Below are 23,833 nucleotides of genomic sequence, written 5' to 3'. Positions count from 1 at the left end.
CAAAACATCTTGAGTCATCACCATTTATGGAAATCTATGTTGTTGCCAAAAACCTGCATTTTTAAGAATGACACTGTAGTTTTCCTACTCTTTATACAAGGCCTGGATTGTGCAGAGATGCAGCACAGATGTCTAAAAAGGAAGAGGAAGGAGTCATCAGATTTATAATGATGGCTCTTATGCTTCCATCTTATTGTCATTGAATAGAAAGAACCCCTAGCAGAAGATCCAGCATCCTTTGTTTTTTCCTAGGCATTTTTCTGTGGCTACTGGCCTCCTTCTTGCTGTGCTGTAGTTGTGGACCTCTTGACTGTGGGATTACTGACCCTTCTGTTATTCTGTCATTGCTCAGCTGATGGGAGATGCAATACCCCAGTTACAGCAGAACTAAGCAATTTGACATACAAAGATTCTTAAGTTTTACACACACACACATACGTCAGCTTAATAAGGTAGAAGTGTAGTAGAGAATTGTAGGTAAAATGTGTGGTCTCAAGGAAACATTTTTCTTTCATATTTCTTCAATGGAATAAATCACCCAGGAGGCACAAATGATAATGAGACCACAGTATTTGCTATTTCACTCTTTGGTGTGTTGCATTTTATTAACATAATAGAGGAGTTTTTAATTTTGGTTTTATTGTTTTAGGATCTGAAGTTGAAGAGAATCCTGAATTTATCACTTTCCTTTATCAAATAACTAAGGGAGTCTCTGCAAGAAGTTATGGGCTAAATGTTGCCAAACTGGCAGATATTCCCAAAGAAATCTTGGAGAAGGCAGCTCACAAATCAAAGGAGTTGGAGACAATAGTGAACATGAAAAGGTCAGAATAATTGTGATTGGTTTTTTCCCCCTTCTAATGAAACATCAGCTATGAATTGAAGAGCATTTCACACAATATGCAATAAAAAGAACAGTAAGAGCTACTTCAGGTATCCTTCTATCCTTCAGGGAGGAGACAGTGAAACTTTGAAAAAAAGTATTTATGAATTTGTGCTGTCCATTTCAATCAAAGCTTTGGATTTTATACTTAACTATTATGTCAGACATTAATCACTGCCCTCTGAAACAAGATAGGGAAAACTAAATGCACTTTGTGCTAACATTAGGAATAAACTGATTTGTATTTTATTATGGCAAGTACTAGCAAATTAATTCTTTCAGGTATGTATTTTCAGTGTTTTCAGGAAGATTAATTTGAAATATAACCACCTTATAGTACCTGCTTGTGTTCTCACCAGTAACAGTGAAAATATCAATAGATTTATTATTTATTAATAGATTTAATTTAGAAAATACATTAGCCAGTTTGGATTTTGAAAATGTCTATGCATGCTATAGTGTAGAAGGGAATGGGAATATTATTCTTCTGGCTTAACTTAAAAATAAATGTTTACAACATATTTTCTTTGCCACCCCAAACACATAAAAGTTTACTAAATGATGATTTTAATATTTTTCTGATAACCAATTTTCATTTAGGGGCATATGTACTTTATATACTAGACTAGTTATGAAATTTCCCATGTGTACCAAATAGCATCACCTTTATAAAACCTGTAACATCATGTATACAGTTTAGATATCAATATGTGGTAGTATTCAAATCAGTTTTCACTGAATTTGTGTTTTTATCCTCAGTGGCAGTCCTATCAACAAAATTCAAATATCCTGGTGGCCATAACTAATCCTGAAAGAATCATGAGAAAATTTTAAGTACTGATTATTTGTAGGTGCAACCAGTTGTTTTGAAAGTTAACAGTGCTTAGTGCTTAACACCAGTTTTTACCTCCTTTTAAGAATGCAAAATAAATACATTCTATTGAAGATACATGACAGTTTATGGGAAAGATAAGGTGGCAGTTTATATTAATTGGAAATAATAGTTGACAAAATTAAAACAACAGATTGCTAGCAACATCTTAGCTCTTGTTATAGGATATGTAGTGTTCTAAAATCAAGAAAAATCAATGTTCAGAACAGTTAGAGCATTAGCTGGAAGGCCAGAGTTACTGTGTAATAAAATTAAGATGTGAAATAATATAGGATGTCCCTTTGGTTTATCTTTCTTTGTTCTTCAGAAATCGTGCTAGAATATTCCTTGGACAGAGCATGAAGAGAGTTCTAGCATCCTAAATTCTCCTAAATTGCTAAAAAGAGAGTTAGTTGCGTACAAAACCTATGAGCAGTAACAACAGCATGTCCTGAAGTCGTTAGAAGGCTAATTTACAGTGCCCATAGAGGGGCAGGGTGAGGGCTGAGTGGGCCCTCTTAATCAGGGAACGTAGTGGTGCCCCCTTTACCAGCTTGTGCATGTGTAAGCTACCATCTGTATTTTAGCCCTCAGTATGTCATTTGTTTGTATTCTTGAAGGGAAAAGAATAAATACTTGGGCTGCAGCCGTGATTAGTCCTATACCCTGACTTACCACCCAGGCTGGAAGGCCCCACACCCCACACTTCCCTGCAGAACTGCTGCCACAGGAGCTACATAGGGTCCTGTACCTTGGAGGGACCTGCTGGAGCAGGGTCCCCAAGCCCATTCCCACAGGATGCTGCTGGAGAGGATGTTCCCAGCCCTTTCCTCCCCAGTGTCAGGACTGGTTTTTGCATGACCACAAAACAGGCCAGGCCAGGGATCTCATCCAGCTAAAAAGTCGTTCTCTCTCCAGCTGGTCTCACACAAGTTCAGTTTCAGTGGTGTTACATGTGAACAGGCATTACTACCTGAAGAAGGAAAGGGTAGGAGGAGCACAAGGAGGAGGCATTTGGTTCTGGTGGTAGAGTGAGGGTAACGTTGGGAGAGCAGGTTTGCCTGGCAGACCAGCCTGCCCCATCTGACGTCTGATAGTGTTGCCTCCCCCTTTACTGAGGGAGAGCTCCATGCAGGGGGCCAGGGACAAGAGACATCCATCACACAGCAGTGGCTGATCATCAGGTTTGACCAGTACCAGGTTATCCTTTCATTGCAGACCACTTGCATGCACTTTGGAGAAACTTCATGCATCTATATTAACCTGGAGCTTAAGTCAGTGAAAAAAAATAATTAAGTATTTATAATGCAGAAATTATTGTATTACATTAACTCTTAATTTTTCCAGTTCTTCTATCTAGGTCATTATAGAAAGATTTTCTTTTGTATATTCCTATTTAATTTCACTTATTGGGCATGATGCAATCTAAATGTCAAAGTATTCTTCTTTACTTCTTAGCCAAAAGAGACACTAATAAATTAAAAATGGGTATAGTATGAAATACGTAAGCAGGAAATGAAAATTTTCATGATCTTAGGAATCAAACACAGACCTGTTCATAGCAGTGTACTTGTGCTGTCACAATACCCACGGGCCAGCTGCCTTGTCTTATTTTTTAAATGACTCTCATATTCTATAAGAAAATCCACTGGGTAAAGCATCCAGTCTTGACATCTTTGTCGTCAGGAATTTTGTGTTAACCCATTTAAAATGTCTTGTTATTTGTCACAGCTCTTATGGGTCCTTCTTAAATGAAGAAATAATAAAAAGAAAATAGGAAGGACATGAGTACTCATTTATTTTGAAAATGTGTTCTCTGTTCATGGTTCTATATGTAAATTTGCAGGAAGTGAATGCTGAAAATTAAATGCTGCAAACTACAATATTATTTATGACCTTTAATGGCTTACTCTTGCTCAGTGTTTTATTTCATCTTGTCAATGCTTCTGGTAGTGTAAGTTAGTTACAAAATTAAATTGTTGACTGTTCTGGGGCTGAACACATATACTGGAAAATGTTAACTGATTGTTTAAAGATCACATAACATTTTGAGCTGTGCAAACTCCTGTTTTTGACTATGTATAAAATTTTGCAGATGTCTGTAGGGCTTTCCAGGTTTTATGTGCTTAATTTAAAAATATTTCCATATTTTGATTGGATTTTCTTCCTCCCACCAGAAAAAAGCTGAAGTCATTTGCTGAAGTCTGGAAGATAAATAATTCTCAGGAGCTACAAGAATGGAAAAGTATGTGTGAACCTGAAGATGAAACAAAAGACAGTTTTTAATCCTCAAATCATGCTTGAAGATGGAGTATATTGGAGATGCAAAACATAGATCTAGAGACTAACAGATTCTATCAGGGTGTAGTTCTAGTTGACTTTTCTGCCTTTTGGGGATAAGAGATGCTGCATTGTGGTATGATACCTCACATCCACTTCCTGATTTCATGTCACTTTCTCACTCCACGTTCCCTCCCTTAAGTAATTTCCACCCTTTTCCTTAATTGCAAAATGTCTACTGGCATTGGATTTAAATGTTTCTAAAATGTTTGGAAAGCATGAAAAATTATGATGGTAAATTATTAGGTAAATCTTTTATAAATAAAGTAATGTCTTTTAACTTTATTGTACTTCAGTTTCTGAAGAAATAGTCCTTTGCACTGGAAAAATGTAGCCAAGTCTTGACCATGCTGTCCTGCTGTGTAATCTGGAAGAATTAATGCCATAAAGAGACTTTATTTTTGTTCTGGTATTAATGCATTTAAAGCTTACTGGTTTTATAGACACCTCCTAAATTTTATGTGTACAGTGAATTTAAGAAAGTGTGTGTTATGTGGCTGGGTAGGAGAGTTTAGTTTCTGCTGACAAGATCAATGATGGTGCAACCAGAGGTTTTCAAAGCAGCAGCACAAAACATGCCTTGACTGTGTTTTGTTTTCCCTCTCCAGTCTCATGCACACCTGCTTCCTTTTCAGCTTCAGCCTTTCTCCTGATCTTGGCCTTCTCTGGCACGTACTCTAAATAATGTTGGAGTATCATAAGATGAGATGAAAGAGGCAATTGAGACTATGCAACTGGTATCCTCAGTGCTCTGTCAAATGCAGGGTAAATCTGGGAAAAAATACAGATGTTTTTCAGTTTTTTAATTTGCAGTTAATCAAGTCCAAATTTCAATGGGAATGTGAGGTACAAATTAGTTTTCCTTTACAAGCATAATCAGGTGAAATATTTTATTACCAAAATGGACAATTATGTTCATATACTTCAACTTTGTCAAATAGTTTGTTGTATTAAATAAAAATAATGAAGTGGAGAGAAGTGAAATAAAACATCATCTTGATTTTGCTGTGAGGAAAAGAATAAAGTGAGTTTTTGTAGTAAGACAGCTGAACCTTTCTAATTTTTTATGTAAATGAGGGATTTTTTTTTTTGCAAACAAATGCATGTCAGGCAAATAAGACATAATGTCATTGCCTTTCCAGTATAGAAAACTTCATGCAGAAAAAGGTGCAAATTTTTTAGCTATGATAAACCATTGCCAGCCTTCACCAAATACTGTTTTCCAGGTTCTTCAGATGACAAAGCATCATTTAAACAAGCAGTTTGTCTGCTGCTCAAATAGCAGCAATCAATACAGTCATCACCTTCCAGAGTGTGCTGTGTATTTAACTAAACTTGAAGAGGTGAAGAAGAAAACTAGTCTTTTGGGGTGTGGCTAAATGTGTGTGTTTATCTGTGCCACACAGTGTGAAGCACAATGAATCTAATACTCTTTATTATTAATGCACAGGGATGCAGTGCGTTGGATCTAAGGACCGCTGGCCATAGTCTTCAAAGAGAATAAATGAGCCATTACTAACCTCCCATATGTGCTAAATGTGCTTTTAGTGAGACTGTTTGCCCTCAAGGGAGCATTCAGACTGCTCTGACAAGAAAAAAACACCTGGATGCAGGCTTTAAAAAAATGAAGAAATACAATTAAGAATGGGGAAATGGACACAGCATTACTGGCCTGCTCATACTGTCAAGTACAATGTCTGTGGTTATGTTGGAAATAACTTGATTTTAGCTCTGCTCAGTTAAACAAAGGAGGCTAACTTGAAATCCTGGTAAGGTTTTTTTCCAGATACTCCAGATTAAAGCTGCTGTTTTATTCACTTCTTATTGTTGTAATTTCTAGCAGGTATGTACAAAGTTATGACCATTTGAGAATGCACAATAAGGAGGTATATACAATTACTAGAAGTGTTTCCTGCTGGTTTTAGGATACATTTTCCATGAATCACCCAGTACAGATTTACCTAGACCTGGTTCTGCTGATGTGGAGCAGCCACGCTCATTAGCAGAGTGGGTGCCATGGAGGGTGATTGCTCTGGGATGTGACAAGTTCAGAGCTCACTTGGGTATGTCTGCAGAGTGTGAGACCAGACATAGCCTAGACAGGCAACCAGACAGACATTCCTTGGCCTCTGGTAGCATAGAGCGGAAGAGGGCTATAAAGAAAAGCTTGCTGGAAAAGAGGGAAAAGCATTCATTTTGTTGGAGGTTTTTTTTCATTTATTTTGCTATGGTAAGTTGGGACACAGTTGTGTCTGTCATAGCAGGAGACCTGCTAAGAGACAGAAAGATGAGAAGCTGCATTTTTTCCCCCTTTTCTAAAATGTTAAATTCCAGCATTCTAAGCTTCATCTTAATGACAGTTTGAAGTGCAGTTTTGGTAGTGGTATGGTCTTGGAGATGTGCTGTATTTGCTGTAACAAAATTTTGCCAGTGTGCTAGGTCAGCACGATTGTTCCTGTTAAAGAAGAGTGACCTTGTACTTAGATGGTACTTGGTTGCAGGGGAATTCATGCTAGCCTTCAGTTTGCCTTCAGAAAAGTAATGTCTAAATCTCTTTGTCTAAATATTAATATTTTTGGAAACCTGCAAAGGGAGAGGCTCCTACTGCCTGTCCCAGCATGTCATCGACATCATTAAAATATAATCTTAATGTGAAAAATACAGCTTTGAGCTATACATATAGGTACAGTCTCTTTGAAAGACTTTTGTACTTCATGGCTTTTATGCATTTTTTTGAAAGGTGGTACCTATCACTTTCTTAAGCTTTTTCATTGTTCTCTCTTCCCTGCTCTTAACATACAAATTTTAATGCCTTTGTGCATCTTGTCTTGAATGTGTTGCCTTTGGAAATCACAGTGCCACACGTTAACAACAAAACCTGGTAGACTATTTTGATGGAAGAGTAGGAGAAAGAGGGATGGATATACTGTCACTGCCTTTTTGTATTTGCTTATGTAAGAATGTTATTATAGAATACACAAAGTAAAACACGTTCCCATTAGCAATTACCTTTTTTACTGGCATATGACATCTTTCACCAAGTTAATTCTCAAGAGGATTTTTCTTTGTATTGCAAAGTTTTCCAGAAGTATTTATAGAAATGACATGAATTTACCTACCACATAGGTTTATTAGCGTATAAATTAATTTAAAGATCACTGAAGTGTCAGCTGAGTCAGGTATTGTAATAAGTCTGTTCACTGCAACAAAAGTAATGTTTATTTATGAAATCTATTGGGAAGCAGGTTATCCAAATATTTCTACTATATGCAAAATTTAGCGAGAATTCAATTTTTTTTAACTTCTCAGTAGTTCTAGTATAAATAAACGTTTCACAGGGAGATAAAGGTTTGGTAGATTGCATTGGACTGAGAGAGAAGTAGGACTCAGCTCCACAATCTGGGTCACAGTTCAGAATGGTTATTGGAGGGCGTCCTGCCCCAGACTCACCTCAGGTGGACATTGCAGTCTTCTCCAAAATCCTGGCACCAGGACCATAATTCTTGGACAGCAATCTGAAAAGTAAGGCTGAGCTGCCTGTCTTTTTTCCCCCCCCTTTCATTTTTTAAAGGATAGGAATGGAGTGGATGGTTCTCACCTTTTAATTGCACCTAAACAAAGAGGCCATAGGGAGCTGAACTGAGGCTTAACTTCCCCATCTGTTTTCAAAGCTTTCCTCCATCTGCCTGAAAAATCCCTGGCAATCGGGTCCTGATCAAACGTGTTCAATCCAGGTTCAGTTCTGGGGGACAAGTTTGCAGTCTGCTGATCTGAATTGGGAAGCTTAAGAAAGTGTACAGCCAGAGGCCAGGGAAGGATTTACCTCCACTTTGTGGGTCACACGTATTTTCCTTAGGAATGAGAAGGAATTCTTGTCCCTTCCTCAGCCCTGCACAGGGTCAGAAGAGAACAAAAGTTTAGCACTGAAATACGTAATTTCACCACTTGTTTAAATACATATATGTTTAAATACATATATGTAGAACACTTTTCTTTAAGAGACAATATCAAATATATTTCGTGCATTTTAAAATGTTTTTTTTGTTTTTAAGCAGTCGCTTTTTATGACTTTGCAATATGCTATAAGAAAAAGGATGATTCCTGGGAAATAAGCCATCAGAAAACACAATAAACAGCTAATTTTGAATACATGACCTGCAATAAGGAAGTAGAAATCAATGTTGCTTTTTACTTACAATAATCAAAATATCTAGGGTGACATAAAACTCAGAATGTCCTGAATACTGGGAAGATTACTAGATATAATTATCTCACTCTTATGTAACACAAAAGTTTCAGTCAAGTACTGAGCTTTTCCTTCTGCCCACATACTGAAATATTTCTCTTTGCACACTCCTCTCTGCATACAGCACTAGAAATTGACTATCATCTTACAGCATTTCAGAGTATCTTGTGTATTGTCTGAGCACATATTTATAGTTCTTCTAGTGCAGAGGGGGGAGAAAAAAAAAAAAAAGCAGTGCCATGATGCTAATCACTAGAGGCAAGTATCCCTGAACTTATCATGCAGGACCTCCTTTTGCTGGAAGGTTTGTCAGGGTGGTGAACTGGTGGCTGCCTTTACGTGGCTGTGCAGGACTGTCTCGCTCAACCTACCCCAGGGCCCTGGTCCTCTGGCTGGACCACATCACTCACAGGAAAAGAGGGAGAGCTGGGGGGAAAAACACTGTCACTCCATGGGCAGTGAGCCTGCAGGATCCAGCAGGACTGGGCTGGCATCCTTGGAGAGCAGGGTTGTTTAGTCAGCTGAGATTCTTGCTGCTGGGGAGGAAGGGAGAGGGGAAAGGTCTGTTCTCTGGGTAGGCTGAGCTGATCCACCACGGGGGACAAAGCTGCAGATGGGATGCACAGGGCAAATCACTTGTTTTGCAGTGAGAAGGCTCAAGATTGTTCTTCAGATCTCTACTGAGATGTGCTAACTCGGGCAGCTTGTCACCCCCCTGTGTGCCTGAAACATCTCACTGGCCACCACTGGGAAAACAGGGCTTCATTGAGAGCAGAGAGGGCACTGGGGAGATACTTAAGGAGAAGGCCTTGAACCAGTATGTTTGTTGTGGTTGGAAACATCCTACCCCAAAAGTGCATCATCAGGGAGTGATAAGACTTGCAATTTGGCTGTTTTTGTTCAAAACTGATCTCAAAGTAAATAGGTTTTAATAACACTAAGCAAACTACTCCAAGGTATACTGGGCTGGCTTTTCTGAGCAGTCCAAGGGTGTTCCCAGCTATCAGACTGTCACACAGCAGCGTGGTGTCCAGTGAGATCACCCTCTTCCCAGCTGGTTGGTATCTGCAGTGTTTATGTTCTCCTTGGTTGTTTCATGCACACTTTGAGTTCTTTTCATCGTGGCTCCCTGTGGAAGTATTTCTGTATAATGTGAAATGCTGTGTTATACTGGCAGTACTTCATTTAAGCAAGGGCAATATTAATGCTGTAATTGGCTGATCTGGGAGGTCTTTTCTGGCCAGCCATATTAAATGACCTAATCTATGCAAGTTCCTATTCTTAATAGCTTCTGCACAGGAAAAAAAACAACTTTGCTGATCCTTTATTAAATTTGCATACTAAAGCTGAGCAAACCTTTGACTTTTTTGAGAAGCAATTAAGTCTTACAGGTAAGCTCAAGCCTGAAGCCAATGATGCATTTGGTCTGACATTATGTTACATCCATCAAGCCAGCAGGATGAGAAGCTGCATCTTTCCTGCTCCCTTTGCCCCCAGCAGTAAGGAAAAAAGCTCCATCTGTTTCCCCAGTGATGTGTAGCATGCAGACAGCATGCACGCAGCTGTGTGCGTGGCCCACAGGTTTTATCCATTCCTACAGAGCTTCCTACAGGAGTGTCTTTGTTCCCCTTTGGATCTCTCCAAGGCACCTTTGTATCGTATCATCCTGTCTAGCCTCTCTGCCTGATTTCCCTAGGATGTATCTTTACCTGTTTTTTAGTGGTTCTAACAGATTCTGTCATCTGTTCTCATATCCACCAGTTGTTTCTCAGCTGGTATGTGCTACAGCTGTCTCACCTGTTCACCAAAAAATAAAAAAGCCCCTGGTTCTAAATGTAAGCTTTCCCCTATACAGCAGCACTGAGGAACTGATTCATTCTTCTCCCATAACCAACTTCAGGCATTCCAAGGGAGGCTACAGGAATCCTCTGCATTTTATATTCCCAACACTTTGGTGTAAAAACACTTCAGTGCATTTCTGCATTCTGCTGTTCCTTAGGCCAATGTGTTCTGCAGTCTCTCTTTTCTTCCCCAGTTTCTGTAAAGACCTGTCCACATGCCTCATAGTCAGATGCAGGATTAAGGAGGCTCGTCACACAGTAAACAAGATGTTTGGCTGTGAGGATCTCCCCCCTGGAGATGAGGAAAGGCTGGACCATGCACATGTTTTCCTCTTGCCGGCATGAGTGAGCTTACTGCTGTCTGCAGTCTCTTAGATCCTCAAATCTAAAAGTTTAATCTTCAGGGCCTCTTAGAAAGGTTCCCAGAGTTGATTTAGATTCTAGGTTAGAAATTGGTTTGTTATTTCCCCCGTGTTTTACAAAATCTCAGCTCGTATTGTCTGTGTAGCTTTGTTTTTAACTTACACATATAATAATTTCTTCTGAATCTTTGAAATGTAGGTGAGAGAGCAATAGGAAGAAGCACTCTGACTCTCTTCCACCTCTATACAGTAATCCTTCAACACTTTGCTTATCATCATGGTATTGGAATAAAGAAGTATCTGAAATTGTATTTGCAAGTCTGAACCTCAGTTGGTTTCTCAGTTTCAGATCCACTGAGTTCTGAGGCAGGTTGATAGGAAGTGGCCCAGTGCTGCACATCAGTTTCCCTTAGCTTGCCTGACAGATCTGTGATCACTATTAAGCATTTAATTTTTTTCCTTTTCATTTCCTGTCCCATTATCTTTTTTTTTTTTTTTTTTTTTTGCATAATAGATGGCTTCCTTGTCAAACACTTTCTGAAAGTAGGGTTGTCTTTAAGTTATTATGTTTAAAGCCTCACTAGCTTTCTGTAACAGACCTGGCAGCCAAGCTATTCACATACAAATGCAGCTCCCGGTGTCACAAAGGGAACAGGCTAGAAAAAGGGAAGCAGAGTGCTGTAGTGAAAAGGGAGGAGAAGAAGCTGAGGCTGACTGAGCATTCCAGTTCCGGGCACTAGGGAGCAGGGAATACTGCTCCTGCAGAGCACGACAGGTGGACACTTCACTAGGCTTGGATGCCACCACGGTCTGGGAGGAGAGGAGAAGGCAGCTGTGGTCATTTTTTTTTTTTTTTTTTTTTTTTTTTTTTTGCATAATAGATGGCTTCCTTGTCAAACACTTTCTGAAAGTAGGGTTGTCTTTAAGTTATTATGTTTAAAGCCTCACTAGCTTTCTGTAACAGACCTGGCAGCCAAGCTATTCACATACAAATGCAGCTCCCGGTGTCACAAAGGGAACAGGCTAGAAAAAGGGAAGCAGAGTGCTGTAGTGAAAAGGGAGGAGAAGAAGCTGAGGCTGACTGAGCATTCCAGTTCCGGGCACTAGGGAGCAGGGAATACTGCTCCTGCAGAGCACGACAGGTGGGCACTTCACTAGGCTTGGATGCCACCACGGTCTGGGAGGAGAGGAGAAGGCAGCTGTGGTGGTGACATACAATACAGATTCATGAGGCTGCTAAAACCCCATTTTTCCCCTAGGAGATTTAGGGTGGCTTTATGTGTAATTCATTGCATGTAGAAGATGTATTTTCCACAGTTAAGACCACATAACCTGAGAAAAGATTTATGCATTATATTTGGACTGGGTTTGCAAGTGAGAAAATGATTGCTTATAAAGGGCCCAAAGCAATATAACCTTTCTGTTGCTGGCAGCATAAGGCAGAAGTGTCAGGTTAGTTTATAATGTTCCAAACAGGGAGAGATTAATTATTTACAAGAGGAAATACTGGTCCTGTACCAGTGTCAAAGTGGACTTGTCAGAGCTTACGAGCTGAACAGAGTATGTGTTGGTGAGTATTTGCCCTGGAGGTTTACAAGTTATTGCAAAAGAAGTTACATACATACTTAAGCTGCATGGAAGAGTGCACTTTTTTGTTGCCTGACTCCATTTTTTCTATACATTTTGTATATGCCTTTTGACTGTCTCAAGACAAGCAGTGTAACTGACCTCAACTTTGTGTTAATGAGGAAACTAATATTTAAGTAAGAGTTCAAAGTGCTTTGGAGTTTACAGTTTTATGACTGGAAGTGGCTCTTCTGAAATAAATGGGTTTATAAATAAACTGAACATAGAATTGCCTTTAAGGAAGATACAACATTTTCAACAAGTGCCACCAAAAAGCCACGGAAACTGAGTATTTGTGTTGTATCTGTTAAGACTCTCTAGGTCTCTGCCTTACAGATAAGGCTGGGCCATTTCAGCATAGGTCAGTGTTCTGACACTCCCTCATGCACCACAGACAAGCAACTGTAAGTTACAGCCTGTGTGGTGGTTTCCCACCACTGCCCTAGTGTGTGTGAGCCTACTGGTACTCTGGATGTGCTATGGAGAAAAGATGGACACAATCATGTCATCTCTCATGTCTCCCTATACCTTCATGTTTCAAGCCTGGAGGGTTTGTTTTTTTTTGAGTTGGTGGCCACTTCCAATCCATACCTCAAGGATGAGCCCCTCAACAGTGCACAAGCTCAGTAGCTGGTGAGAGAAGACTCAAATGAATCCAAAAGACCAGCTGGGGAAGAGCAGGCAGGCACTGAGAGGCACTGAGCCCTTCTCCTCTTGTGAGGCTGTGGTCAGTGAGCCTGTCAGAAGCTGCAGGAGCTGCTCCTGAGCAGCCAGGCTACTTGTGCACGCAAATGCCTGCTCACCAAGCAGGAGGGAGCCTGCTGCTACATGGGTGGGGTGTTTGGGAGCAGGGTCAGGAGGCTGGAGGAAGAAAGGCTCTGCTCTTTCCATTGCTGATGGGATGATGTTAGGAATCTTTCCTTGAGGCACAGCTATGTTGTCAGCTAACAAAAGTTTGTGTAAGCCAATTCAGGATATTGCTCGTATATAGATAGATATATATGTATTCTGAAAGCCATGTTCTCATACACAGAAGCAACTACTTTGAAAATAAATCCTAAATAGATTTTATTATTTCTGTATTCAACCATTTCAAAATTCCCATTGGATGTCCTAGCACTGTGAGTAACCACAGCACGTGTGCCTCCAGTCCAAGTGTTTTGTTTAATGACAAATGTTATGCCTCAGTATTGGCAGATGTGAAAGGCATGAGTTGGCTACCTGAACACAGTCAACTAATGCCATCTGAAGTGCCCTGGGATGGCTGAGACATCCTCATGAAGCTGGCAGATGTAACAAAGCATTCAGGGAGGAACCAAGCTCCTCTGGCACGTGATTTGCCCGGGGGCACTTCAGTGGGGTTGGCAACACTGTGGTTGACTCTGGGTGAGCCAAGCCCAAAGAGGCAGCAGCCAATTCCCTGCCTGATGCCAGACTGTTTCCTTTGTGTCTGCAGCTTGTTCCTTTGGGCAGCTGATTGCTGCTTGTGGAAGCACCTTGCTGCAGTGTTGATGTGCCAGATCTCCTTTTAATTCATCTCTGACCATCTATCTAACTGCCCTCAGATGGCTGCACCAGAGGATCAGTACAATGGCTCACAACCATCCACGTGCAAAGGACTGCTCACAAGAAAATATTTTTTTAAGACTAGCTTCTAATACCTTCATTACTTGCTTACTTGTGTTTCTAAAAGTATACATCTGTGCAAAAAAAGCACTGGAATAGATTATATTGCACTGGTGGGTTTATTTATGCAGTAAAATTCATACTCAGTCCCTAAGACCTGCATGTTCTGTTTCAATGCTGTGGCAAGTCCCAGCAGCTGGAGTTGTCATCCAGACTTCTCAAGTCCATTCTAGGAAGAGTGTGAGGCTGAAGGGTCCTTTTACTCTAAACAGAAATCCATGTATGCAATCCTATCACGTTGAGCTTATCCCTGCCTCTCAGGTGCCAAGCACCTCAATGTGTGGCACATCACTGTATAACATTTTTGAGCACTGCTGCCTGCTTTAAGCTGTGTCATGGACAAGATCCACTCCTTGAGCTTAGAAGCCCAAGGTCCCTACTGCTCCTCAAACATGACCAGCAATAAATCCTACTGAGAGATGTCTTGTCTGTTTTGATTATTACCAAGGCTGCTTTCCTACCACCACCACCACCCACTCCATTCACCAGGAATTCATATTTCACTATAAACAAAACATAGTTCAAGGATTCATTTTTATATATATATTTTTTTCCATTCTGAATGGTAAGCAGTCTGTTGCTATGTACAAAGTGAAAGCTTTTAAGAGGGCACTTTCTTATGACCTTCACAGAAAATGCAAAACTAGTGTATCTAACTCTCAGCTGAGGACTGTTTATGTACTGTGGCAGTTAACTGTTGACAGAAGCCTTCACCTCACACATAAATAGAAGGTAACAGTCTGTCAGTCATCTTCTTTAAGAGGAGACACTCTTTGTCTAGCATTCCAGCAATTTCATATCTGTGCAGACTTGCCAGGGTAAATCTCTCCTTGGTGCACAGAATGAGTATTTTAAATGTGCGTGTAAGCAACAGCATTATCAGCTCTTCAGAGCCTGGAAATGGAGTTTGCCATCAGAAATCCAGGTTCTCTTCTCAGGGTTGGTCTTCATGGCTCATTCATCTTGGCTTCATGTCGTCCATCTAGAGACTGGGAGACAGCACAGGTGTAATTCAGGGTGGCAATGAATGTTCACTGTATGCTTCTTGTGATGTACCTTGTGAAGTGGAAAAAGGAGCTTCTAAAGACAGCTCATGGAAAGAGGTTAATCAGGTAATTATTTTCAGCTGAGAGCTAGCTTACATAAAAGCATGTTATACTGGAGGATACTTAATCCCTTGTCTAACTTTTCTGCATCAGTTTTCATCAACTGAATGGTAAAAAACGAGGACAAGGTTTCCATGCCAAAGCATGGGTTTAGGCCAAAGCATGGGTTTTGCATGAAGGTCAGGATGTGGGAAGAAAATGTTAAAACATGCTCCTTTGGTGTTTGCTTTTTCTTGCACATGTTACCTTCTTTGGTGCAACTTTTTTCCTCTGGCAGCAAGTGCAATAGCTCAGTGTGCTTTGCCCAGTCTACCAGTCAAGAGGAGCAGCAATCTTCTCCAGATTATTGTTCTTCTTGAAAACCAGCCACAAATTGTCTCAAATTCCCCCTGCAGGCTAGTTCTGCCAAATGGTCAAGATTTCCCCCATGGTGCAGAGCTTTTGACAAGAGCCAACATTATGCAGCAGGTAATCTTTGTGCTGAGAAATTTTTGTGCCATGTGTGTACTTAGACAAAGCAATGTAGGAAGAAAACCTGGACTGAGTGAGACTTGAAACCAGTTGTCCTGTTGTAACACAGTAATGAGCTTGGTTTGGTCCCACTGACGTGAAGTGGGACTGGTTGAAGCATCACTCTGCCTGCTGAAGCATCTTCCCTGGTTTTACCTGGTAAGTTGCCCACCTGAGCACAGCTTGTTTCCTTTCTTTCTAAGCCAGGTTCTAGCTTATTTACTTGCAATTTAAGTCAATATTTAGTTGCCATTCCTATCCAAGAGCTCCCAGGTGGCATAGTGAGGGTTTTGCTCTGTCAGATCTTGGGAGCTGGTGCTTTAGAAGGACCCAGGCAAAGTCCTGGTTGTTCAAGGAGGTGGATCAAAGCAGCCCCAAATCACACAGTGAGGGTGGAACAAGGAATTGAGCACAAGCTTAAAGGGTAGAGCTGACACCCACACTGGCTGTACAGCAGCCCTGTGCTGGAGGAGAGAATCACAGAATCACAGAATCCTAGGGGTTGGAAGGGACCTCGAAAGATCATCCAGCCCAACCCCCCTGCCAGAGCAGGGTCACCCAGAGCACATCACACAGGAACGTGACCAGGGGGGTTTGAATGTCTCCAGAGAAGGAGACTCCACAGCCTCTCTGGGCAGCCTGTTCCAGGGCTCTGTCACTCTAACAGGAAAGAAGTTCTTCCTGATATTCACACAGAACCTCCTATGTTCCAATTTGCACCCATTGCCCCTCGTCCTGTCACTGGACATCACTGAACAAAGTTTCTCCCTGCCCAACTCTCCAGCCTGTCCAGGTCTCACTGAATGGCAGCACAGCCTTCTGGTGTGTCAACCACTCCTCCCAGTTCAGTGTCACCAGCAAACTTGCTGAGGTCACACTCTGTTCCCTCATCCAGGTCCTTGATGAAACTATTGAATAGTACCGGTCCCAGTACTGACCCCTGAGGGACTCCACTAGTCACAGACCTCCAACTAGATTCTGTCCCATTGACCACAACTCTCTGACTTCTTCCTTTCAACCAGCTCACCATCCACCTCACTACCTGATCATCAAGACCACAAGCTAATGTGTTAACAAGAAGTTAATGTTTAACTCATTATCTCATTGCTTTACATGAGGGAAAAAGTTGTTATTTACAGATAATAACAAGGATACTTTGTTAGGCTTTTATATTTGCATAATTGGAGGTATGATCAGTTTTGTTCTTAGAAAACATGAAAGCCTTGCTCTTATTTACGTGGTTATATGTATGAATGAAAGAAAGCCTCTCTCTGCCCTCATGCCTTAAAAAAAATGTCATTTTGGCATCTTGGGAATGAAGTCACTTCTCTGGATTTGTGGAGTGGTCAGGACAAAAACCAGCAGCTTTTCAAGGCAATGGCTAATAATAACACCTTGCGTCTCCCCACTTCTCAGTCATGAATTGTGGTGAGTGCTGTGCAAATCAGGAAACAGACAGCTGCTATCATGGGGAGGAAATAACTGCAGGCTGAGCCAGCCTGAGCCTGCCGTGAAAAACACCATTTCTAAACAAGCTGTTTCAGGAAGTCCTATGTGACAAAACTTCCAAGGAAAGAAACAGTATTCCCGGGAGGACAATTAGCTTTCTTTAAAGCTCAGGGCAACTCCTAAGGGGTACGATGGGAAGGATTTGTCCAGGATTAGCTAGGTAGAGCAGTGCCCTTCTTCCCAGCACTACTGCTAAACTGTGTTATCAAAGCAGTGCTTGAAAAAGAAAATTATTACCATTTCTTTTTTTTTCTTCAACATGTCTGTGTCTCCTTTTGTCATGAATTTGGAGGAGCAAGCATTGTCTTTGCTGGTAGGTCCAGGAGCTTTTAATTTCTTGTGCAATGCTATCTCTTTCCAGACTTGTACTGCTTATGTTGTACCTACAAACCAGAAATCATCAATACATGGCCCAGGCTTGGACAGGAGACTGAGGTAAAACCAGTCACTGGAAGTTAAACTATTTGGGCATCTTCCCAAACAGAGAAGATGAGTAACAACAGGAGCTGCTGGTGGTTCTAGGGGATTCTCTGCTGATGGGTATTTTTCATGTGTGAGTGGATGCTTCTATAGAAGAGATAGAAATTGATTCAAGGGAGTGTTCTAGATTGTGATACACACACTGATTTTCCTGCAGAACTGTAATTGTAATTCTGTGGAAATGTAATATTTAAAAAATTCAAATAAAATCAGTAACTAGGGAAGCATATAATGAATAAAGAGGGGAAAGGTGGAAGCCATATATGGGCAAAAGTAGGTGGGATTAATTTGGCTTAAACAATCCTCAACTCTCATGGAGGAAAATTTCTGTAGCAACTGAAAGATGAAAAGAAACATTCATGGTACAGTGTAATAATATCTGCTGGTAGCATATATGCTGACAGTTCTGGTTTTCCATTTTTCTAGATTTTTCTTTCTGCACAGCTTTGGTTCACAGACTGTCAGATACCAAAACCACATTCCCCTAATTAACAGATCAGCTTGCTTAACTTTCTCAGCAGACCCACAGATGGATCATTTCAATGAAAGACACAACAAAGAGATTCATTATAAAGTTCACAAATGAAAATAAAATAAATTACTGTTTCTTCTGGTTCTTACCACCTCGATTAGCAAAGTGCAAGGAGGGCATAGTAAGATTTCTTGATGCTGCTGAATGGTGGAGGGAGTTTTCACAGCAAATGAAGGGTTATTAACTTTTTTTCCCAGCATATGGAAGACGCAGCATCTTATAACCTAAACCATCTAAATTTGCTAAGAACTGAAATCAACTGACGTAGCACCATCCCAGGGGTTTCAAGATGAGCTTTTAACACATTCTGCAAATAGAATAATGTCGATTTCTTTCAGAAACAATGAAAAAAATCCATCTACTCTTGCTAATAAAACCACAGTGTATTTCACTACAGTTATGGGCTGCAAATTAAATTTATTTTTCTCAAAATAAATTATATTATGTCAAGTTGCTAGAGTGAACAATAGTTATTGTTGGGGAATAGGTTCAGATAAGTTGTACAAACATCACTTCCTCTCTTAGATTTTTCCAAATTGAAATTGCAGATTGTGGCCTGGGGACAAAGTGTTCCCTGAGCTCTCAAAGCCATGGGAGATTCAGTTCTGGCTTTTAAAGGGTATGAAACTGCCCTCAGCAGAGCAAGCCCACAACTGTTCCCTGCTTGCTTTTGTCCAGAGCAGGTCCTGCAGGAAATAGGTCATTGTTTTACTGATGCTACCCATGGTACTTGGCTGTTCTTCAGGCAAGGTGTCTGCACAGAAGATACTATAGCTTGGGTTACACAACATTATCTCCTCTACACTGACTAGTAGCTGCAGAGCTCCTAGGAGGGGAATATACCCACCAACACCCTGATAGAGGACTTGGGTCTTTTTTTCATGTGTGGTCCTCAGCAGAGAACAGCCATGGAAATAGTGCCAGCTGCAAAACATCTTCAGATGAGGCTGTTTTCAGTAAGGGCATGAAGCATAAACCAGCACCACTGTTCTCTCTGGTTGCATTGCCTTCTGCTTTCCCTGTAGGGAGGGACACCCTGGCTGACAGCAACTCAAGAATCTGCAAACCTCTTATCTGCATTTTCTGCTATAAAAACAAGTAATTAGCACAGTAACACAAGTCTTTTTTTTTTTTTTATAAAGCACATCAGTAATTAGACTTTCCTTTCTCCCCATATGGCTAAGCCTGCACAGCAAGAGTAACAGAAAGCAAAGATTCTTGCACGAACTGGGTAAACCACCATTTCTAATGATCATCCAATATACAAAATTGTCAGGTGGTCAGTTGGAGGGATGTGACTGTAGAAGGAGTTGAGCTGCAAAGGACTGTTTAGTTTTCTAGATCACTTATTCAAAACCTGCTGGTATACTTAGGAAATTTCCTACAGGGAATGAGAAAGGGGAAGAGAAGCTGTTGGAGCATGTGGCTGTTTCTGCCAGTCCCCTGTCTCCATCTGGTTTTCAGCTGGCATGAGTGTCAGGAGTGCCTGCTGGCCTGCAAGGAGGCAACAGGCACCATTAGTCATGCTTCTTGAATTGGTTATTTGGAGGTTATTTCATCCCTCTCTGTGTGTCCATTTCCTGCCTACTACCTGAAACATGTTGGAGAAAAGATGGCACCAGCCATTCTGCCATCATCCTCCAACTCTTTAGATGCCTGAGCTCTCTTTCCCCATTTCTCTTCTCTTCTCAGGCAGGTAACCAGCTGAACAAAAGGAAGTGCAATGTTTTCTTCTGCAGACATTTACTGAAGCTTCTGCAGAATTGTAGTAGCATGTGTTGTTGTTAGCCATTGCCATGTAGTTCCAGGAAGGCATTTAAAACAGTTAATAAATAAATATAGTTAAATGCAAGTTACTATTTAAAACATCTATGCACAGATTATTCTTGCTGTTCAAAGTCACCCTTAAAGTTACTAGCAAAAGAAGTTGTACATAAACACCTTCTCACTCCAGCTGTAATTTGACTGTCTCATGCTCTCAGGCCCACACGAGAAATAAGCACTAAAATGATGTTATGGAAACCTGTGCCAGCTTTCTTCTAGAAAAGAGTTTTTATTAAGTCTAAGGTACGTCTCGTGACCTAAATTCACCGAGGTTTCATGAGCAAAAGCTTACGTTTGAAGATTAAGGCAGTGCAGCTAATCATGTATAAACACCATTCAGACACGAAGGAATAGAGACAATAAGGTCAGCTCTGGAACTGCAGAAGTCACTCCTGCACATGCTCTGCAGCCAGGGAGAGACATGTCTTCCAATATCTTTAAGTTTTAAATTTGGCAGTGAGGTTTTGTTGCCAACTCATGCAGATAAGGTTTTAATTTCATTAAATGCAATCCTGTTCCCCCAGAACCTACTGCTTCTGCTTCAGAAAAGGGTGCAGTTTCACTATTGGCTTAACATGCTCTAAGACAAGATGCTGCTAATAGAAGGTGGTGCCAAACTCCAACCCCAAGACCTGGACTTCCTCTTCTTTTTGTGTCAGTGCTGGAAACTGAATGTCTATGAGGCAAGAACTTCTAATAGCTCTATTACTTATACTTTTAATTATCAGGCAGGTGAGCAGAGTGGACCAACTTACATTATGACCATGGGACTGCTTTTTTCTGAATAAAGCAATTAGGAAAGATGTGTAGCTGGGGTAGGAGAAAATAAATGGTCTAAAACAAGGGTAAAACTACCCTTTAAAATTTTTTTGCAGTATTATATCAAGTATGCTGAATTAAAATTGTGTCTTAAGTGATCTGCAAACCTGTGTGGCCTCAGACTCCTGTTCCACAAGCACATTTTGCCAGAAAACTACCTGTGCTGCCAGGAAAATTGGTCCTGCCCTCCTCTGTGCTGGTCTCAGCCCTGCAATGGCCAAACATTTGTTTGAATTTTGAAGAAATTGATTGCATGACCCCAAAACAGAACAGTTTGCAGGTTGTTGAGTGGTTTGGGTTTGTTTTTTGTTTTTTATTCTAACCTTACAGCAACAGTTTATCCTGTAATCTGGTTTAGGTGGTAGATCTGGAGCTTGTCATAGATCAGAAACTGAACACGGGTCAGTGGTGCCATGCTGTTGTGAGCAAGGCAGAGGTGAGATGAAGCTGTGTGAGCAGGAGTGCATCCTGCAAGAGGGATGATGTCACCCTCCTGCTGTCCCCACAGCTGGGGAAGACTTGGAGCCTGGCCCAGCTGTGGGCATCGTGTCTAGAGAGACATGGACCTCCTGGAGGGAGACCCGGGAAGGGATGGGAAACAAGGAGTTTCCTGGAAACAGGACCCAGGAAAGACTATATTACTGCACAGTAGTTTATCCTGGAGAAAGGAAGATGTGCTGACAGGTTTCTGAAAGGTGAAAGGCTGCAAAGGAGGACCAGGCTGTTCTCCATGGCCCATGGGGGTGTGGAGGGACAGACGCTTAATGCTGCAGGAAAGAAGACTCAAGTTACACATTCCGGGAAGTCTCCTAAAGGTAAGATTAGCTGATCACTCAAGTAGGTGGCTTGGAGCACATGGGAAAAATCCTAGGTCTTGTAGAGCTCTGAAGCTGGGGAGAGAAACATCAGTCAGGGATAACTCTGGCTTTGCTGAGTGTGTCTTGGGAAAGGAGGGGGATTCGCTTTTCTAGTCCTTCCAAGCCCCATGTTGAATGGTTTCCTAGCTAGTGTGCACGTGTGAGAGGTTTTATGCACACATGAATGAAAAACATATTCTTCTATCATGTTTTTTCAATTTTTGCAACAAGCCCTTTGATTTCAGTAGTCAGGGAAGACTGGTTTCCTGCAAGATCCTTTCCCAAAAGCTAGTGTGTGTCAGTGAGGTTTTTTTTAGTCACAATAGGAAAAATTTTTTTAACTACTTCAGGACAAAAAGATCAGAGGGTCTTCAGGCTTGTAAGACATGATTTGATCATGTTTATCATCTCTGTCTCTTTACATAAACCTAAATGATAAAACTGTCTTCTGAACTAAGAGTTACCTGAGTCATCTTAGCATGAACTTCACTCCCCTTTAAGACTTTGGAGCAGAGAGTTTGAGGGGAAAGTCACATGCTCTATTTTTGCTAGTGAATTGTGTACTTTTTTGAAAGATAGCAAAGCAATAGAGCACTGAAAACTAAATTATTTCAGCCAGGACTAGCAGTTAGTCACAGCACCCCACCATTAATATGTGCTCGTCCCGTGACTGCTGCAGCAATAGCAAGTCCACAGCACAGGGTCCCAGCACAGATGGTTCAGAACAGGCACAGCAGGAGCCAGACCCTCTGGGAAGGCTGGTGTCTTGGGGTGTCATGTACCTGTATTTGTGGCCAAGCAGCATAAACCATGGCAGGGTCATGCTTGCAGAAACTTGTGCAAGTTTGCAACATGCGGAAGTGAAGGAGACGCCGCTGAAGATGCTGTTTGTGTAGGAGAGGGTTGGCAGAGCTGCCACCTGCAGTGAGTGCCCTGGCCAGCTGGGTTCCCTCCTCTGACACAGATGAAGAAAACACACTGCCTTTCACCCCAAGGTTGACTGTGGTCTGGCTTTTCTATGCAATCCTATAAACAGGCTGTACCAAAAAGGGGATCTTGTTTTCCAGGCCCTTTGAGTCTTTATGGCTCCCCTTAAAAAAGCAAACAGAACAAAACAAAGCCAAACAAAAAAGGTCTCGGGATACAGTCAAATGTGTTATCAAGTTTGTACACGCATCTTGTGGACACATGCCTTGATTCATCTGGGGGAGGCAGGAAGCAGCTGAAACTCTTCTATCTGCATGTGAATGCTGCATTACAACAATACATCTCCACTGACTTTGTTTTTTTAAAAACTTGTTTGTATTTTGAGTGTGTGAATGAAAGTCTTTATCACAAACTGTGTTTAGCCCAAACTGTCAATATAATTGATTATAATGAAAAAATACTACTAATAATAAACTTTTGTTTCTAATGCAAATAGATTCAGATTTCTGCTCAGTTTTTCTGGGTAGATGAGCACTGCCAGAAATCTGTGCATGGCTGTATTTTTGTATGATTAATTAAGAAGATTAGCTCAGAAAAGGATGTTTTAGAGGTAGCAGAATGAATGGGGACTTTGAGACTTTATTATCTTTCCTGAATATTTTCTTTATGAAGAGTTTAGCTGTATCTGGGAAGAAAATAGCAGAGAGATTGACAGCAGTGAATACGGCTAAGAAGTCAGAATGGAACCAGCATGCTGTTACTTCACAATTTTGTTTCATCCTTATCTACCAAACTCCTTTACCTAACTCCTTTTCTTGTCTGTTCCTCAGTTATGCCAGTACATCTAATTTTAACAGCTGTTCTGATGCATATATGTTAATAGGCTTATATAATTTACACAATATATCCCAGTAAGGCTGACAATGTACAGCTTTTATCTCAAATCAAACTTGAGCAACAATTCAAGAAAGCACATCATAAAAATGGTACAAAGATAAATGAAATCAGATACATACTTTTAATATAAGTTATATACACTTAATCTATTTTTCATTGCAATTTTTATGTAAGAACTTTAGTCATATTCAATGCTTCTAATTTTAGGGAATCAGTAACTTTTAAGTGTTGTGGAAGAAGGTAATTTTTATGAAAGAAGACAGTGACACAGAACAATAAAACCACCATCTTTATATGTAACTATCTGCATATATATGTGACATATCCAAACGTGAGTCAATCGTTTATCACAGTTATAAAGTGTTCTCACAGCCACAGATGAACAGGCAATTGCAACATGATAAAATTAGTCCAAATGTGATGGTTGCCTGAAGCTCCTACAAGTGTGTAGGTAGGATTAATTGTGGGATTCATTTCATTCCTACCTACAGAGTAAGGAGCAAAAAATCAGCAGGAA

At 40.8% G+C, this 23,833-nt stretch overlaps 1 protein-coding gene across 1 annotated transcript in view; it reads left to right on the top strand.

The window, feature by feature from the left end:
- Window positions 1–4,040, top strand: part of MSH3 (mutS homolog 3) — a 115,136-nt gene extending 111,096 nt beyond the window's left edge. The window contains exons 23-24 of the mRNA XM_010008413.1: window positions 650–824; window positions 3,932–4,040. Of these exons, the coding sequence (XP_010006715.1) occupies window positions 650–824; window positions 3,932–4,040 (284 nt within the window). The remainder of the gene's footprint in view (window positions 1–649; window positions 825–3,931) is intronic.
- Window positions 4,041–23,833: the final 19,793 nt, after the last annotated feature.

This window comes from Chaetura pelagica, unplaced genomic scaffold, assembly GCF_000747805.2.
Source record: "Chaetura pelagica isolate M959 unplaced genomic scaffold, ChaPel_1.0 scaffold191, whole genome shotgun sequence".
Lineage (NCBI taxonomy): Eukaryota > Metazoa > Chordata > Aves > Apodiformes > Apodidae > Chaetura > Chaetura pelagica.
The sequence above is the reverse complement of the archived record's forward strand: the minus strand, read 5'-3'. Positions and strand labels throughout refer to the sequence as shown.